This window comes from Mycteria americana, chromosome 1 (assembly GCF_035582795.1).
Source record: "Mycteria americana isolate JAX WOST 10 ecotype Jacksonville Zoo and Gardens chromosome 1, USCA_MyAme_1.0, whole genome shotgun sequence".
In the NCBI taxonomy this organism is placed as follows: Eukaryota; Metazoa; Chordata; class Aves; order Ciconiiformes; family Ciconiidae; genus Mycteria; species Mycteria americana.
Window position 1 is genome coordinate 121,383,452 of NC_134365.1, and position 18,666 is coordinate 121,402,117.

Here is an 18,666-nt window from a genome sequence, read left to right on the forward strand (position 1 = left end):
GGGGGGGTGGGAGCCGCCTCGGCCCTGCGGAGCCGGAGGAGAGCGCGGCGGGCGGCTGAGGCAGGGGCTGGTGAGTGAGGGAGGGAGGGAGTGAGTGGTGGGCGCTGAGGCGGCGGCGGCGGGCGTTCCCCCCTCGCCCCGTGCCTCGCCGAGCTCGTGATCCCTGTCCGCCACTGGGGCTGGGTCCGGGAGGGTGACGCTCGTTTCTCCGGAGCCCCCGACAGGGTGATGCCCGGCCCGGTCCGCCTGGGGCGGGGACCGGTGCTGTCGGCCATGGGAGCCGCGGCGGAGCCCCCCCGGGTCGCTGGAGCTCTTTGCCGTGGGGAGGACCGGGTACAGGCAGGGCTGTCCCGGCGGGAAACGCCGGGCTGCGACACGTCAGTGGCGAGCCTCGGGGCTTCCGGGGTTTAACGGCGGCAGAGGGGACCTCGGCCGGCTCCCGCCTCGGCTCTGGCGGAGCTGCCGGGGCGGGACGGGTGCTGCCGGGCGAGCTGTCGGGCAGGACAGGGACGCGGGAACTGCGCCGCTGGTTCTGTCAGACGGGGCTGCCCGGCGAAGCGGGCGGGGTGTTTAAGTCCGCTGTCCTGGGCTGTGGCGGTAATTCCTGAGATGCTGCCCCCTGAGCCGGCTGGTAGAAACTGCCCTTCCCTCTCCTGCCTGTCAGGTGTGAGGTAGCGTGCAGGAGTACTGTCAGGCGTCCGGGACTTGGAAGACCGTTCGAGTTAGTCGATTTAACTAGCTTTTAACTGATGCTTTGGGTTATTGTTTTCAACATTAACCTATGCTACGTAAAAATAAGAACACGTCTTCCATGAAACTCTTGCAAAGTGTAATTTAATGTTGTGATCATTTTACGTCCTGCAAAGCACATGTTATTTGCCTCTTGCCTTCCCCTTGTGTATTTCTCATAATCCTTTTCTTTCAGGATCATGTACCATGGGTGAACCTATATCCGAATCCGAGTTTGCAGCCTTGGCTTTTTATGCTGGTGATAAATCTTGCTGTGAATTGGTAAGTAGGTTTGAAACTAGATGGAAAACTTGCAAGATGTTCCAGTGGGGTTTATGGCCAGATCTGATCTACAGAGTAATTGCTAGTGTTGATTAATTCAAACTGATGCAAAGGTACGTTATACCACTGTATGTTATTCACTTGCAAAAGTACTAAATTGGGGTAGAGCATAGAGACTGTGTATCATCTATCAGGCAAGTTTTACTGAATGCATATACAACTATGTAAAACTAGACAGTGGTGCCTAGGCCCTATTAGCAGAACTTGACCAACCTGTTGGCCAGGTATCCAGGCCATACTTGGGATGATATACCTCAGAGTGACAGATTCAGTTCCTTTAACTGCAGAGCAATCACAACTTCGTTCATGTAAGTTCAAGTCTGTAAATTAACTGCTGAGTGTTCACCCATTCTTTGTTCTTGTCATCTCTTACAATTTTTTCTAGTTCTTTGCGCCCAATAAGGCTTCTGCTTATTTAGTTGTTTCTTTTATTGAATAAACTGTAGCACTCTTCTGTTTTAATACTTCCAAGAATGCTTTCCTTGACTCTTATTTTCCCCTTCTTGCTACACTTAAGGAGTCTTAGAAAACACTGTGGTAATTAATCTTTCTGCTGCTTAGAGAGTTCAGTTATGAGTTATTTATCTTAAGTGTTGCTGCTGTGAAATACAAACTAGCTGACCTACTATTCGTCTTTCTATGCAGAAATAAAAAGTACAGGTAAATTGAATTTCTTATTTGTAAAGCTGTATCTTTACAAGTGACCGTTACCAGTAGAGTAGTGAGTCTCATTAGAAATTGTTTAGATCAATAAAGATTTTTTTTTTTTGGTGCTGTGGACAAAATAAAGTACTTTAACAGTTGTGTTAGCTTAAGATAGTAGACATTTTATCTCGTAAGGTCATGTCTGTGCTGTGCTATGGAAAGAAAGCCCTTGATTCTGTGCAAGTGCTCAGTCTTGATTTTCAAGTTTGCTTTGGTGGGAATACCATCTTGGGCTTGATGTATAGAGGGGGAGCGTGTCATTGGGTTTGTTTTTAAATAGTGTAGCAAAATCCACGCTGTGGAGTGAAGGAGATGTTCAGTCATCTTTCAAGATAAACTGTTTTTGAAATAATAGTTAATTTCTTTTCTCTTTGTTATTGAGTGTCCTGGTCTATTAAATATGTTGATGTTACAATAACTTATTTTTGAGAGTAAGCCTTGATTTACATGTAATGTTGTAATAGTTCAGAAATGCTACTTCGGGTGAAATCACATGATTGCTTGTCATCATTGCACAGTGTGCTAGTGTTTCCACAAAGTCTGCCACTGCAAGAATAAAGATCTGTTAAAGAAACTTTATGAAAAATGTTTGGTAATTTGTTTTTATACTCTTCTCCAGTCGTATTCAGAAATAGCTTTGCATTTCTTTGAAATTATAATGCAGCAATACATAGACATGATACATAGTATTTATTAAATGACACATATATAATGTTTGTTAAAATATTAGACTTTGTAGGGATCTGTAAAACAGAACAAAAGTCATTTATTCTTCAGTTTGAAAGGCTCATATGGAGTACTATGTTTTAAACCCATTAAAGTATTGATACTGTATGCTGTCATGAAGTAGTAAATCAACCACTCCACTTATTTTGACATGTATATATTTAAATAAATATACATGCACAAACTGTCAAAACTTAATTATTATTTTTTGAAAACCTGTGTTGTCTTCTTGAACATGTTTCCTTAGGTATTCTTGAACACTACATTGCTGCCTAGTACCCAATTTTGAATTATTAATTTTTAGAATACTATTCTAGTGTGATTTAATATATTGTTTAAACTAGAAAAAGTTTTCCCATGCATTCATAACTATTAATCTGTGGATGTTTTTTTAATGGATAGACAGGTAAAGGTTTTTTCTTTTCATAAGACAGCAGCTAAACAATTGTGTTAAATATTTCCCTGTTTGTTTTTGTTTGCTTTGTTTGCTTTTTGGCTGTACTTAATGTGAATTATAAAGATTGGATTCAAAGGGGTGTTTGTTTGGTAGTGCAAAATATTGCAGACTTTAAGTTTCCTTGTTTTCCTCAGAAAACTGTTGGCAGAAGTGCAGAAACATGGGGGTGAATGGGGAATACCAATAGTATTTTATTCTTGGGGAAATGGGATGGGGGGAAAAAGCAATGGGGTATTCACCTACCTCAGATTGGTCTTAGAAGATAATGAGATGCTGATGAGCATTATTAACATTTTATAAAAAGCTTCTGTTCAGAATGAGGAGGTACATAGAAATAATTTTCCTGTCTAGGTCCATGGTGTATGCATGAGTATTTTAGTTAATGACTAAATAATTATAGTTGATAATAGTTAACTAAATAATTTTAGTAAATTATTAATTAAATTTTGTTAATTAATGTGTCTGCATTAGTATTCTAGTTTGGATCAGGAGAATGCTTTTGAAGCAAATATCCCAATTGTCCCTGTCTTTCATTATTCAGTTTATGTTGTGAAGACATATTGGAGTATGCTAGTGGGATTCACTGGGGATGAAACTAGTCTAGAAGGTGCTTTTAAGAGTATAGGTAATGTGCATCAACCACAAATGGGTGCTCTATATATGGGGCTGGATTTGAACCAATGCAAACTAAAATCCCTTGAAGAGCATATAATGTGAAAGTAGACTGTTCAGTAGGAAACACTTTGCTTTATAGATTTGTTTCCTATTTGATCATGATGCTTACTTATGAAGATATAACCATAGACCATCTTTTATACTGGTCTAAATATGTTCAATAATTACCTTTTCTTGAGAAAAAGGAACTGGTGACAGAACGTAAAAACCACTTCCATTCTTTCCTTCCTCTGATGTAAACAGTTTATATTGGTTCAACACTTAGAAACAGTTAAGCAATTGTTGCTTATAGTTAGTGTAACACATTTCCAAGATGTGCACTGTTAAAAAATGTTTATGTTTAGGGTCATGGAGTGTTTGTGCAGCGATCACCGCATAAGCCTAAAACAGGTATGTAAACTAAACCAATATTACATAACTCTCTAATGCTGTGTTTGCATCTTTTGGTTGCTTTTTCACTTTTTCCTTATTTTGTCTGAATAAGTAGGAAATTATTATTTCTGAGCAGAAGCACTGGTATGTTCTTTTGCACTGGAAGAATTCTCATCTTTTTGTCCTAATGTAATGTGCAGAAGACTGCTATATGTTTGTGAGAACAGTGTGAATAGTCAATAATATGTACATATATGCAGTCAATTAATGTTATGAGGATGGAGATTTAAGGCTTGTGTTCATTACTTGTGTTTTAATTGTAGCTACTTTTTAACTGTATAGGTCTAAAGACACCTTCAAGTTGATCTTTTAGGTAAAGTTTTGTAGTTATATTTAAAAACGTTTTTTTAATAGTTGCAGAAAAGCAGGTGGCTCAAGAGTATGTCAAGTTCTTCAAAACTGTGTTCACTATACAAATGGTAACCTGTAATACGTAGGAAACTCGGATGAACACAGCCAGCTGTGTAAAATGAATTTTTGCATATACTCAGACTCTCAGGTAATACTGCTTCTGCTCTGAGAGTACAATCAAGCCACCTCAATAGTCTAATAAGGATCTTTACCTTTAAAGACAGTCTCTGAGGGAAATGGATTATATTTTTGAAAGAGCTGTGCAACACACACATAGTGTCCTCTGGAGAAAGAAGAAGAATATTGCTGATCTTTTTTTACTATGTTGCTATGTGCCATACTAGTCTGGATTTATTGTAGAAAATAATTAAATGGGTACAGTTAGAAGAGGCTCATGTTTTACCTTGAAAATAGCATCCCTTATAGCCATTAAACAGCTCGCAGCCCTTGTTAGGCTCCTCATTTAGAAGCAGGCTGCATTTGTTCATTTATAATGTATTATATCAGTAAAATTCAGAACACAGGCAATTCCTTGAGCAAGGAATGTAGAGCCTGCCAGCAGGTCCCTATTCTTACCTTCGTATAAATTCCCTCTCCTCCTTCAATTTGTAAAAAACCTCAACTTGCCAGATGTATTTAGAGTGTTCAAGTTTTCTTGTTTTGGTTAGATAGTGCTTAGGGATACAGTGTGGAAATAACTGATGTTTTTGAATGTTTATTTGGACTTTGGTTACTTGTAATGCCCAAATTGTGTAGTCTAATTCCTAACTGTTTTCTTGAAGACGTCGATCCCTGTGAAGTGTGGTGCAGTCAGCCGGCTGACATACTGAGAGAATATTGCAATGTTATTAAAATACGCATCTTTTGGCCTCTTCTCTTCAAAAGTGAAAGTAATTCTTTGGTAGCTGATTGGAGGTAAGTAATCATGTTCTCGAAGTGATTTCATCAGCCTTTACTTTTTTTGTTACCTGTGAAAGATCATTGTACACTTTCAGTAGTGGTTAAACTGTCTGGAGGAATATTTTAACCAGTGGGCTAAGTTAGTTAAAGTCAGAAGGCATAGTTCTTGAATATACAGAAGAAAATATTAAGAATTGGTTTCTGAAGTTTGGAATCTAAGAGTGTATCTAATTACTTATCTGGATGCCCTAGATTTCAAAAGTACTACAAGCTTTGCAGCTCTTCCCCCCCACCTCCGAAGGGCTTGATTTGAGTTTGTAACCATGCTCTTGCTTAGATGTAATTATGGTAAATATTAGTAATGAAGACCATGCAACACAGTGTTAATTTTCTAAATAATAACTTGTTCTATTTTTAAGCAGTTCACAGATTTTAGACCAGAATTGGAAGAGACTCTGTGATTTAGAGGTTTTGGAAGACCTTGTTGATTTAATTAAAAAAGTTGTTGTAAGTACTATATTTTAACTTTGTGTAAGTTTTCAAGTATAAGAAGTTAATTAAATCTGTACCTTATGCAGCTTGGGATTATATCTTAAATTAGACATTTCCTTTTGCTGGAGTGAATAAATTGTCTGATAGTTGAGTTGCAGCTTTCTAGAAAGAAAGTGTGTTGTAGGCTTTATTACAGTTGGGGTAACTTCCGAAATATTTGCAGAGTCAATAATACAGTTGACTGGGGCCCTTGTAAATTGCTAAGAAAGAGAGTCATATCCGTGAGAAAGATGGCACCATTCCCAGATGAACAAGTTAACTGAGGGGGGGAAAAAAAAGTATTTATTTTTTCCTCATTCAACAAATGATATTTAAAATTTGCTATCGTTGCTGACTTAAAACAGAAACATAACAGTGCAGAGGAGAGAATGATAAAAGAAATGTTCTCAGCAGCTGAAGGGAAGAGGGTTGGTTTTTTTTTTTTTTTTTTTTTAAATGTAGGTATGACATGTTTTTAAAACAATTTATTTGTTGAAATTCTGTGCTATTGTGGTTTAACCCCAGCTGGTAACGGAGTACCACACAGCCGCTCACTCACTCCCCCCTCCAGTGGGATGGGGGAGAGAATCAGAAGAATAAAAGTGAAAAAAACCCTTGTGGGTTGAGATAAGAACAGTTTAATAATTGAAATAAAATAAAATCGCAATAATAATAATAATAATGCTAAAAGAATATACAAAGCAAGTGATGCACGACCCAATTGCTCACCACCCACCGACCAATGCCCAGCCGTCCCTGAGCAGTGGCTCCCAGGACAGCTTTCCCCTAGTTTATATACTGAGCATGATGTTGTATGGTATGGAATATCCCTTTGGCCAGTTTGGGTCAGCTGTCCTGGCTGTGCCCCATCCCAGTTTCTTGTGCATCCCCAGCCTTCTCAGTTGGTAGAGCATGAGAAGCTGAAAAGTCCTTGACTTAGTGTAAGCACTACTTAGCAACAACTAAAATATCAGTGTGTTATCAACATTATTCTCATACTAAATCCAAAACACAGCACTACAGCAGCTACTAGGAAGAAAATTAACTCTATCCCAGCGGAAACCAGGACATGTGCTCAACCCCAGGCTACACTTTTCCAGTCCACCTTACTTTTACATGACTTCCTATGATTAGGTATTCATGTACAATACTGATCTTGTGGATTCATACTTCCTTGTGCTCTTTCTGCTGCTTCCTCCTTCAGGCTATCCAAGTGCTCCATTTTCACTCCTTGTACTTCAGGATGTCCCTGCAGTTTTTCCATTTGGTCTCATGTGATGGGTTCTTTTTGCTGTTTCCTCCTCTGGTAGTCTCCCATTCGATCTTTACATGAGGGGTCTGTGTGTATTCCCATTTCCCTGTTTACCTCTGCTTCCCTCTTCTTACTGCCTCAGCCTGTATCTCCTTCTCCATGTAAAAGATTGTATATCCAATAGGAAAATTTATTTGGAGGAGCAGATGATCTCAGGAGAGGAAGTACTGTTGTTTTGGATGGTTTTCATTGGAGGTATCAGCTGGTTCTTTGGTATGCAGATAACTGCAGAAGTGGTTAAAGTGACTGACTTTCCTAACCAGCTGTCACAGCATCCATGCGTTCTTTGTTTCCACATCAACATTTATTTATTTTTCAACAAAAATGGTAGGGGATTTGCTACTGAATACAAGAATATTTCCTGAAGTTTTGAAATGGAGCAGAGCAACTGTCCAAATGATACTGTATTCAAGCAGAACAGAAAATGTTATTGAGTTGAACCTGAGCAGATAGAAACAAAAGTTATCGGATCTTAATAACTTGTTTTCATTTGTTTTCTATCCCTCTTTCAGAATGTTCCACCTTTTATCGGTGGCATACTGAGAATTGGCAGCAGAATAGAAAACGTAAGTTTCTCAAATTGTTTTTAATAGGAATCCTTCTTTATGTCTGAATACAAACAAAATATTTGTACAAATACCCAAAATTTTTAAATGCTTGCATAAATAAATTGAGTCTGTAGTTTTTGGAATATGTAGTATATAGGACTGGAGTTGCCAGTTGTGGCAACTCTGAGCCACAAAATGAAATCTGTGTGAAACAGGAACTGTGAAATAAATATCGTCTGTGTAAGAAGATGAAAATGAGTGAGAACTCTGAGGGTAGTTTACATGCTGAAAATTAACTGTTTCTCTTGGAGGTTGCTACTGGAATGTGGTTGGGTGGGTTTAGGTTGTACAGCTGGAGTCCAGGTCAGCCTTCCAGTATCTGCTTTGGTACCTGCTGGTGGCTTTCCTTGTTGCTTTCTTGCAGATTTGCTATTTCTCATTGAAGACAAGACTTCCTTTGAGAAGTCTCAGTGCTTTCTCTGCCTTCAGTCTTGAAGATTCCTAGATTCCCTCCCATAAGCACACAGTTCTATCTCAGTGGCATGTTTTGCTTTGTTCTCTGTTTCTGTGGTGGTGTTGGTGTGTTACCCTAAAAGTCTAGGTATGGACAAAAGGCAAACACACATATGTAAAGACAAGAAGTTATTGTTAGTATAATTGAAATCTTCCAGAAATAATTATTGCAGAAGAGGAAAGAAAACAAAGAAATATTACTAAACAGAAAAACTCTTTAATGATAATACAGTTAAAATTGTAATATACACTCTTCCTAGCATCTGACCCTTTTCCAGGTGTTGTGCTCACTCTTGTACTGCTCCTTGGGATCCTAAAGTGAATGGCTTCTGTCTGGTGTTTGCCTGTGGGGTGTGGGGTATAGTCATCACTACCTGGAGTTTTTTGCTGCAAGGACGGCTGTTGATGCTTTCTTCTTCCTCGTCCTAGGATCTGCTTAGGTTCATTTTTTTATGTTTGGTAATGCACTTGTATACCCTGCTTTTTATTTTCCTTGGTCTGCATGTTCAAGTTACGTATGATTTTACTATATATAGTATGTTTTATGTATGTTAGAAACTGCTTTTGCCTAATTTTGTCCAGCTCTATTTTTTTTCCTCCAGTTCTCCAGTGTCAGCTTGTGCCCCATCTCTTACTATCCCATGCCTGTACTCCTCTAAACTGCATTATGTGTCTCCAATTTTCATGGCCTATGCTCTATCATATTTGGCTTGTATTTCTCTATACTGCATCATTATGTTAGTCATAGCATCATTAACTGCTTATTACTACTGTCTATGTGAAAGCTATTGTTGTACCATACAAAAATAAACCAAATCAGTCATAGCCACCCGGTTAGAAGAAAAATTGCTGTTACAGTTAAAACAGAGCTCTAAGCAGGTCAGGACAAGCTCAGAGTAAGCCCGAGAATTCGCAGCCCTGTGGCCTTGCAAACTCTGTACAAAGCCTGTAGCCTGTTATTAGCAATGGCAATGCTGTAGGATGGGGCTACAGGGCTACAAGTAGGGCTAAGCTTGATCACTGAAATGATGCAGAAGTGCTCCTCTTTGGAGACAGGTTGGAAATCTTTTATGAGATTCTCAAATAGTGCTACTGATTCAATCTGAAGGACTGTGAATGGCTGAGTAAGGGTGAGGTTTGGAAACCTGCTGTCCATCTTCATTATCAAATTCAGTGTACAGTAGGACTATACTCTTTATGTTTTTCAGCTGGTAGACTTTGGACTGTGAACATGCTTAGTTCCCTGTGTTTGTCACTTTTTTCCCACTTTCTAGTTTCTGCTGCCTGCTGTAGGTTAACTGCAAAAGTTAAAATAAAACCATTGAAGTTAGAAGACAGTATCATAGCTGATAGTAGCAATAGGAGAAGCAGAATAGGTACAACTGTATGTTACTGCTGGATAACCCAGTTCCTATATTTTTGGTGATATTTGTGTCGTCATGTGGGTTTTTAAATTATTTCTCAAAATCTGTGAGCCCAGATAATGTGGGAGTATCCCAGGCAAGGAGCATACTTCACTCTCCTTCAAATAAAGCTCTGTAGCTCAAACAACTTAAATTTAGTTTGAATAGAAGGGAAGTAATGATTTACGGAATTAAGTCTTAGCCCTGGTCGTCATGTCTAACAGCCTGGAGAATGTTGCGGTTTCTGATCAGGCTTGTCACTTCACACTGAAGCAATTTTGTGTGCAGTCATCAAAAATAAGTTTCTAAATCATATTCTATAATTTGAATTGCTCCCCCGTCTCCTGTTGAAAGAACAACTGTTTTTATTTTGTGCATATGCTGTATTATGCTGTGCTTGGGTTATTCAGATATTTATATTGGTGAGCTGTTGTCTATTTCAAAGGCTAACAAATCAGGAACAAGTGCATAGTGTAAGTGCTACAATAGTATTGTTAGTTATATTTACATGGAATGCTTCCACTATATCGCCAGTGAGCTGTTGGTTTGTGTGGTGTTTGTTGTTTTTGGTTGTTTTTGTTTTAAGACTTCACTTTGTATAGAATTAGAGTTACCATTTTTTTTCTTTATTTTCCTCTTCTTCAATTGAAATAGGGTATCTTTGATGTTGGGGATGCACTTGATTGGGTCAGATACACAGGTGATGTCAATATTCTGCAGAGGCTGGAGAAACTTGGTGATTTTGGTTGGATCTATCTTGAAATTTTCTTTGCTGAATGTAAGTATGAACACTTTTGAAGAAACAATGGTGAGGAAAGTCACCTGTGTTGTAGTTACAACATAGTTAATGTTTGTATGTATTTCATTAGTCTGGAAGCGACTGGAAGAGTGACTGGAAAAACAGTGGTAGTGTGGGGTTTTTTTCTTTTTTTTTTTTTTTTTTTTTTCTTATTTGAACCAGCCGATTCTTCCTTGAATCTCTGTTTCTGGGTCCTTTTTACAGTGCAGGTGCTCTTTCTGAACAGGAGGTCAGAACATTTTTTCACTTTGGTGTCCATTATGGGCTGTATTTGTGCCCTATATTCCTTTAACTTAAGGTTAAGTTGAAAGTTGCTCGAAATATTAATTGGGTCTTTCTGTTAAATGTTTGGCAGAGGATTTTGTCAAAATATTGAGATGTTAGTCATATTTCAAAAATTAGCTTATGTAGCCCGTGGGAGTTACCGTAAGATATTAACACTAGCAGCAGAAATTCTGCTGAAATGACAAAAAGCTCCCGGGCCTGCTGGTTTTGATGTGTGTTAAATGGCTTATATTCTGGTCTTACTTTTTGCATATACGCATTCTAACTCAGTTGTTGCAGTAAGTAACAGGGTGGTAGAAATTGAACTTGCACGTAAGGAGAAGAATCTTTTTATAGTTAAGTATGAAAGTACAAATTCTTTAAGATACAATTTCTACAAATATTTAAAATGCAAATTCTTTAAAAAACAATTGAGTTTCAATTGATTGCTTGAAATTAGGCAAGTGCTTAAATGTTTTACAGTCTGCAGCCAATTATTTTGGGCTTACCCAATAATAAATAATTCCTTTTCTTTTGAACGTTTCTGTTGCTTAATTTGTTTCTATTATTTAGTTGGTATGTCAAATTTTGCTTCCAGTCAGAAAACAGAGCTTGATTCTTAGCAGCAGAAGATAAACCCTACTTCTTGTCTTTGGTAACTTCTTCACCCACTGTATTTTTCTGAATTTTGTCTGCAGGCAAACGTTATATTACTAAAGTTGCTTTGGAAGATTGTAATTTAGTTGAAGAATTTAAAGCTGTGACTTGTGAAAACTGTAGGAAGGTGAGAGAAGATATCAGAATGTGTTTGTGCTTTTCTTTTTTTGTTGTTATTTTTTGGGTTTTTTTTGTGATCAAAGATTATAAAAATGACCAATGATCAAAGATAAAGGTTTCAAAAGCTTGAGTGAGTAATTGTCCTGACATAAATAGTTACCTTGAGAGATTCTGGCCTAATAAACAGGACATTAGTTGTTTATGTTGCCAGTGTACATTGGAGAGTGTTCCTCTCCTCGCCCCCCAAAAAACCTCAAGGAAATGCAGTTAATATTGATAGAAGATTGTTCAACTTGATCCTTTTAACACAGAAATAAGATGCTCTCAAATTCTTTGGCATGTGTTCCTTTAGTGTAGATGTTTGGGTTTTTTTCTATGGGAGTCTGGTTAATTTCTGTGTCTTACTTGCTACAATTCTGTAGTTCAGGAGCTACGCTGAAAGGCACTGACTAGGGAACTGGTTGAGCTGTGCTGTACTCAGCCTACTTTGCCATTTGACACATGCTTGCTTTTGATGATGACTATATTATGGAACCCAGGAGACCTTCTGAGTTAGTCCTGCTTTTTAATTATTGTTCATTGTATTCTTGTCTGCATAACACTTTTATTTGTACACTTTAAAGCTTATTAATTGCAATGAATTAAAAGTATTAAATTAGAACTAATAGTGCATACGTAACATTCTGTTTTTACAGAAAACTTAGCTACCTCTTGTCAAATAAAAACTTAGCTACCTCTTGTCAAATGTTTTTTTACTTCTCATTAAAACTGAGTTTAATTACAGTGGTTGCTGAATTTTTTTTTCTTGATTTCACAGAACAGTGAATCTATGAAACAGAAAGGAAATGAGGAATTTTCCCAAAGAAACTTTGATCGTGCTATAATGTCATATACTAAAGCCATAGAGTTTTGGTAAGAACTAAACTGGTTAACTAGATTGTGTTATATCATATGTATTCAGCTTATTCAGATTTATCCTGATTTTGTTTTGCATGAGCCACTCTACTTAGAGGCGAAATGATACCTAATTTAAAAAAATAAAAAAGCTACGTAACACATTTTTTTTTTCTATTTTATTTCTTGTTACTAGTGGTTGTTTGCACTTTTACTGCCCCAAAGGTCCTGTGAGGGTTTAAAGCTGATCTAAAATGACTAATAGTAAGTATAGTAAACCTGAAAGGAAATAAAGTTATTTGGTGTGAACAGCCACTTTTGGTATCATCCCTCCTAAATATTCTTCCAGCAGAACAGTATGACCAACCGTTGCCATTATTTACCACCTCAGCTATGATGCAGAACAAGTGGACAAGAACAAATACTTATTTTTAAGTGTCTGCTCTTGGCAACTCTGTATGCGACAGGCTTAATTCCCTTTTGTAAGTCTTGTTTAATTTCTTCCCAAAAGTCATTGGCTGAAAGGCTTTGGAGACTTTCCTGGGCCCTATAAAGGTGCAGGGAGACAGATTAAATGAGAATTTGTGTCCTATGCATTTGCATTTGCCCCCTTCCTGTAGTCTGCACCTAATGTGAACTAGCTACAGAACGCTGGCTTGATGTAATCGCTACTTGTGTTGTAGTTGTGGAAATGCTGCTTTTACAAGTTCTGGTGTCTATGAAATATGGTGAAATTCTAAAGTCCTACCTTTCATAAAAAATTGATTGTGCAAACTGTTTTATTTTTTCATTTTGAGATCTGTAGCTTTATAACTGTGCAGTTGAAAGGATTAGCATTTTCCTGATGTCTTGCTTCAGGCTTTATGTCACGTAGTAGGATACATTTCAATCCCAAATTCAAGCTGATTTCAGCCTCCTTGAAAAGTTGGGTAGGCAGACTTTGGTCAAGTGATTGTATCTGAGATGATGGAGCAGGCTGAGAAGGCTTTGCTCAGGGTAGCTGATGAGGGGGAGGAAGGAGCAGAATTCAGTGAAAGAGCAAAGGAAATCCCATGGCTTGGAAATAGCAAAGGAAGTCTCATGGTTTCCAGGAGCTGTAGAGCTGAGCTGTTGTTACAGCTATTCGTTAGAAATTGTTCTTTGTCCTTAAGACCCTGCTGGGAAGGTGAAGGATAGCTCATGATGTCTAGCAGCTAGGGAATCCTTCTTCATCTGCTCTGTGCACTGTCTTCCCTTTCTCATTCTCCCAGTGTGAGCTGACTTTCATCTGCTTCATCATCTGCTTCATCATCACACTCCTTCCCTAACTAGCTGCATCCTCCCTTGGCTTCCTTGCAAGTGGTTGCTGGATTACATATACTGGTTCCCCCCTCTCATTCTGCATTAGGTACGTTGGGGGCAATGCTTTAGCTCTCTAGAACTGCTGCTTAGTCTGCCCAGTCAGGCAGAGGGTTATGAAAAAGTTGTAGACCCAGTGATCCAGAAGTGTTCATGAGATGTTTGATTTTAATTAGGTCTTCAAAGTTAGGAATTCCAGAACAAAATAAAATGGGATGTATGTGACAGTCGAGCGAGCTTTTCGATGCTTCATGCGTTGGTTTGTTTTTTTTTTTTTTTCCTAGTAGGCTGAGAGTGATTTGAGTTGGTTGGAAGTTGCATTAGTGGGCCCAAATCTTACAAATTATTACATAATTAAAACTAGTTCTCAGTGACTTAACTTGTAAATCAATGGGACTATTCAAGGATGCTTGTATATAATTCTTGGTGCTAGAGTGCTTGCAGACAATTATTGTGAAAACTTAATTTTTTTTTTTCCTCTCCTTAAGATTTTCAAAAGTAATATATGTTACTAACTTTTCTTTTTTTCTTTTTTTTTCTTTTTTTTTTTTTTTTTTTTTAAGTCCTGCAAACCATCTTCTGTATGGAAACAGAGCTCTTTGTTTCATTCTCACAAGGCAGTACAAGTAAGTAACCCCTTGTTTATAATCTGAAATGTGGTGATCTGCAGTTAAAAATTGGCAACATACTTAGGTAAATAGTGTTTTAAAAACTTAAGTATATAGTAATTGTGATGTTACTACCTCAGAAAACTGATATTAAGAAAAATAAATAATATTAGCTGTATCTGCTGGCAGTATGTAATACCATTTAAAATTTGTGTGTGGGGGTGTTATACAACAGGGGGAAAAAAAAAATCTCAGTACCAGTGAGTATTGTGATTTTTATTAAACCTTTTGAAGAAGAGATCAGTCTGGGTATGGGGGTTATTTTCCTTAAGCCAGTTGTTAAGCTAAAAATCTTGTTTATGAGCAAGGTGGATGTACATCTTTTATGTAAAGCCAACCCAAGAATTTATTGTTAATATAATTGAAGTCTTAAGGGTCTAATTGTTATTAGTCCGGAACTAATTGTTGAAATAAAAAGAAATAATAACAATGTAATTAAAATTGGTATCTACATGATTCTTAGTTTCTGCCCATTTTCCTGGTGTTATGCTCACCCCTCCACTGCTCCTCTGGGTACTAAAGTCAGCAGGTCCATTGCTGTAGCAGCGGGGCTAGAGAGGTGTCAGCGTGCGGAGTCCTTCTGTGGGAGGAAGGTGATGTTCATGCTGATGGTTTCTTCTTCCTCACTCTGGGATCCACTCGGGGTCACTTTTGTGTTTGCTAACATGCTATTACACTTTTGTCTTTGTTGGTCTGCAGCTCCATGTTACATCTGAGGTTACTATACATGGCACTTTCAATGAGTGTTACTTTTTCTTTGTTCCTCTTAAAGTTATGTTTGTCCAGTTCTGGCATGTCATTAACTGACCGTTGGTGAATTGTTTATAACCATGGAGCCTCCAGTGCTAAGCTTGTCATCTCTTGTCATCTCGTACCTGTACTCCTTTATGTTGCATCCTGTGTCTCCACTTCTCAAGGCCCCTGCTGTCATATCAGGCTTGTACTTCTTTATGGTACATCATCGTTTTGGAGTCATAAACACCTCTATTCTGTAGAAGTAGCAGTAACAAGCAGTTCTTCCATCTAAATCTATGGTTGTACCACACGAAGATAAACAAAAGTAGAACTAATCAGCTACAGGTCAATTAGAGAAATTGCTGTCACAGTTAAACCAAGTAAAAGAAAACTGCAGGCAGGTCAAGCTGTAGTTCAGGCTGAGCAAGACTGAGAAGCCTCAGTCCTGAGGCTTTGCAAAATCATTACAGGGCTCATGGCCTGCTATTGGCGGTGGCAATACTGTATTAAGGGACTGTGCAGTTACATAGTGTTCTCCAGATCATCTGGAGAGTTCCTGCAGCTCTGCCTTGTGTCATGATGTTTTGAGAGTGCTTTGGGGCAACTTCCCTAGCACTGCACCAGGCTGTCAAAAGGTGGCACTGGAGGAAGGACTGGGTGGGTGAAAACAAAGCATAACAGCACACACTAGAGAATGAGTGCTTCAGTTTTTTCTAATCTTTTCAACTGCTTTTATAATATCTTAGTATCCTGAGGTTCTGTACCCCACTATCTATCTTCTACTCAAACATTTTTTCCTTGTGTTTGCTTCCTTTGTGATATGAATATGGTGCAATTTCTCCCATTCTAATCACTAGTTCTGTTGTGGGGTTTTTTCATTGCTAATTTCTTTAAATGTACTGCCACATCTCTAAATTCTGCAATTACTACCTGGGGTTTCTCTGATTTGGGGGGCAGATTTTTTTTTTTTTGTTCTAACTTGCTTTCATTTCACTGAATTAATTCTTCTGAAATCTGAAGAATTTTGTTGTGTAAAACATGCTTCTTGTCTTGAATTTATTGTCTTTTTCAGGCTTTTCTTTAGTATCCAGCTTTCGTTACCACAGAGCATCTTATTCTTCTCCTTCAGATCCCTCCATACAAGCTGTTCTGCTATAATGGTTACAAAAACACAGTGGTAGTGACTAGGCAATTTATGAATGCTTTCAAGTGAAACAAGATTTATTTATTTATTTATTTATTCCTATATTCTTTCCCTTTGTGGAGGTAAAATAGTTAATGCCTCATAGGCCCTTGCAGGCCTCTCAAGTTAGGTCTTGCTGCAGACATTTTCTAAAGGCCTCACTGAGTCAGCATGACCCAGCTATCAAAGGAATTGAGTTATTTGTAAGCTTCCTCATCTGAAGTAATCCATAGGTGACCACTCTTTGTTGTAATTTATGACATCCTGACATATAGCTGTAGTTCAGTGAAGAATGAGGGATATATCCCAAAGGTATATAAACTCTGTAACTGCCTGCTTTGGGCAGCATTTGTTTCAGCAGAGGCTGTCGCTGCTGCTCTGTGTTCTCTCTTGTAGCCGTAGAGGTAGTCTGCTTCTTTTCTGACCTAACCAAAATTGTAATTCTGGTTATTCCATGACACCTTGATATGAAAAGTCAGTCGGGCGTGTTCTTCAGGCGTCAGTTTTTGGGAGGTTTGGAGCTTACTGTCTTTCAGTGCTCAGCAGTTAATACTTGTACCTTCAAATCTCTGGGTATTATTACGTCACTACTCTCTAATGTGATTTTTGTCAGAATATTTAGGTTTGATAGTCAGGCTTTTTTATTAAGGCGTTGCTTTTTAAAGGAACATTTTGTTAGAACCCAGTTAAGGGGTAGGTACATATGCAGAAATGCTAGGAAACCTAGTAGGTAGGGGGAGGGGATAAATATCTGATGGGTGAAATAGTTGAGACTGTAACATTTGAACCCAGGTAAGTTTCAGCTGAGAACTGTGGTCTGACCATGCTTTTACATAGGTGAATGAACTGTTCTTTTATTCACTTTGTATTTTTGTAGTGCCTTGTACATCTGGTCTGTAGATTTTTCTGAAGTATAAATAATGAATACCTCTTCTTTTTCTCTCCCTTCTCTAAGGAGAGCCCTTGCTGATGGAAAAAGAGCCACTATTTTGAAGCCTAATTGGCCAAAGGTTAGTTTCATATACATTTCAAAATTGTCTTTGGTTGGTACTGTAAAGCAACGTAAGAACCCAGAGTCTTAATTACAGGTTTGATCCAGGTAGATGTGACATGTTCTCATCTGCGTTTAGCGCTAACGACAGTAGAATGAACACAGCACCTTGTGGACTGAGAATTCTGCTTCAGTCAGACAAGTACATAGTTTGCTGATATTTTTATATTACAAATGTTATTTTGACATGCTTGTAAAGTGTTGTTACATGGTGTTTTGCATCTGTAAAGACAGATGAAAACATTTATTACATTGTTGTGTGTAGCTATGTTATCACAGTGCTTTAAAAAGAATATATGTAGTCCTTACAATAAAAAAATCCTGATTAATGACCAACCTGTATTTCCCAATATTCTTGGCCTAAAAAAAAGTAAATAAGGGATAGTTACAAAATTGCAAAGTAGTAGGTGAGGTTAGGGGAAAAAGCAAACTTGCTGTTTTCCAAAGCCAGAGCAGCTAGGTGCTACTCCCAGTGAATTATCATTCTGTTTCAGTGTGCTGAGTAGTTGAAAACTTTGATTATTCATCATTTTATCTGAAACAGGTGGAGTAGATAACTTTTTAGTATGTTAAATTTTACTTTGTATTGTCTACTGCAGCTGTTTGGATATAAATTGTTTTCTTATTTGTGTGAATGAACACTTGAAATTCAAACTTATGTCCATGTAGGGTCACTACCACTTCTGTAAGGCATTATCATTACTGGGGGAACATGAACTCGCTTTGGAAGCTAATGAGAGAGCTCAGGAGCTATGCAAGAATATTCTTGATGGACTTAAGGATCTTATTCAACAAAATGACAAGTTAAAGAAGACATTAGAAGAAATCAATGGTAACCTTTTCGTATTTGAAGATCTACCTTGAACATAGCAAAATTCCTTCATTGGTAACTTTCTTTTGAAACTAGCTAATTCCTTTTTTTCCCTCCCCGTATAATTTTCTATAGGTACTAAACAACATAAACAGAAACCAAAGAAGTCGCTTCTTGAAAAAAAGTAAGCCAGTGTCAAGTTTGCCTTTTTTTTTTTTTAAATTAGCAATGCTTAGTATAAGATTTAAGTAATACATAGCATAGATATTGCTTAAATTTTATTATCTATCAGTAAATAAAAATGGAAGGAATAAACTTATCAGAACTGCAACCGGAGTGCAGCCTAGGAGTAAAGTGGACTTTTAGGAACTAAATAAGCTATCTTCAAATGTGTTCCACTTCCAAGCAGTTTCCTTCAGCCTTAAGTTTTACCCATGTTGGAAATAACAGGAAACAGTTACATTTTCATGTGTTTTTGTCCTCCCAACTTGAAGTACTTCACTGTTGAGAAAATTTGGTGCC

The 18,666-nt window shown here is 37.9% G+C and overlaps 1 protein-coding gene across 6 annotated transcripts in view; it reads left to right on the forward strand.

Moving 5' to 3' along the window:
• Nucleotides 1-18,666, forward strand: part of TTC3 (tetratricopeptide repeat domain 3) — a 67,952-nt gene that overhangs the window by 257 nt on the left and 49,029 nt on the right. For 3 of the 6 annotated variants that reach the window (XM_075518470.1, XM_075518429.1, XM_075518445.1), the window contains exons 2-13: nucleotides 926-1,011; nucleotides 3,979-4,024; nucleotides 5,200-5,332; nucleotides 5,737-5,824; nucleotides 7,673-7,726; nucleotides 10,279-10,402; nucleotides 11,386-11,471; nucleotides 12,282-12,376; nucleotides 14,260-14,322; nucleotides 17,238-17,292; nucleotides 18,003-18,165; nucleotides 18,280-18,328. In XM_075518470.1, coding sequence (XP_075374585.1) covers nucleotides 937-1,011; nucleotides 3,979-4,024; nucleotides 5,200-5,332; nucleotides 5,737-5,824; nucleotides 7,673-7,726; nucleotides 10,279-10,402; nucleotides 11,386-11,471; nucleotides 12,282-12,376; nucleotides 14,260-14,322; nucleotides 17,238-17,292; nucleotides 18,003-18,165; nucleotides 18,280-18,328 — 1,031 coding nt within the window. In that variant the 5' untranslated portion in view covers nucleotides 926-936. Of the gene's footprint in view, nucleotides 71-515; nucleotides 722-925; nucleotides 1,012-3,978; nucleotides 4,025-5,199; nucleotides 5,333-5,736; nucleotides 5,825-7,672; nucleotides 7,727-10,278; nucleotides 10,403-11,385; nucleotides 11,472-12,281; nucleotides 12,377-14,259; nucleotides 14,323-17,237; nucleotides 17,293-18,002; nucleotides 18,166-18,279; nucleotides 18,329-18,666 lie in introns of those variants that run through there. The other 3 variants (XM_075518453.1, XM_075518461.1, XM_075518436.1) reach the window with 3 other exon arrangements.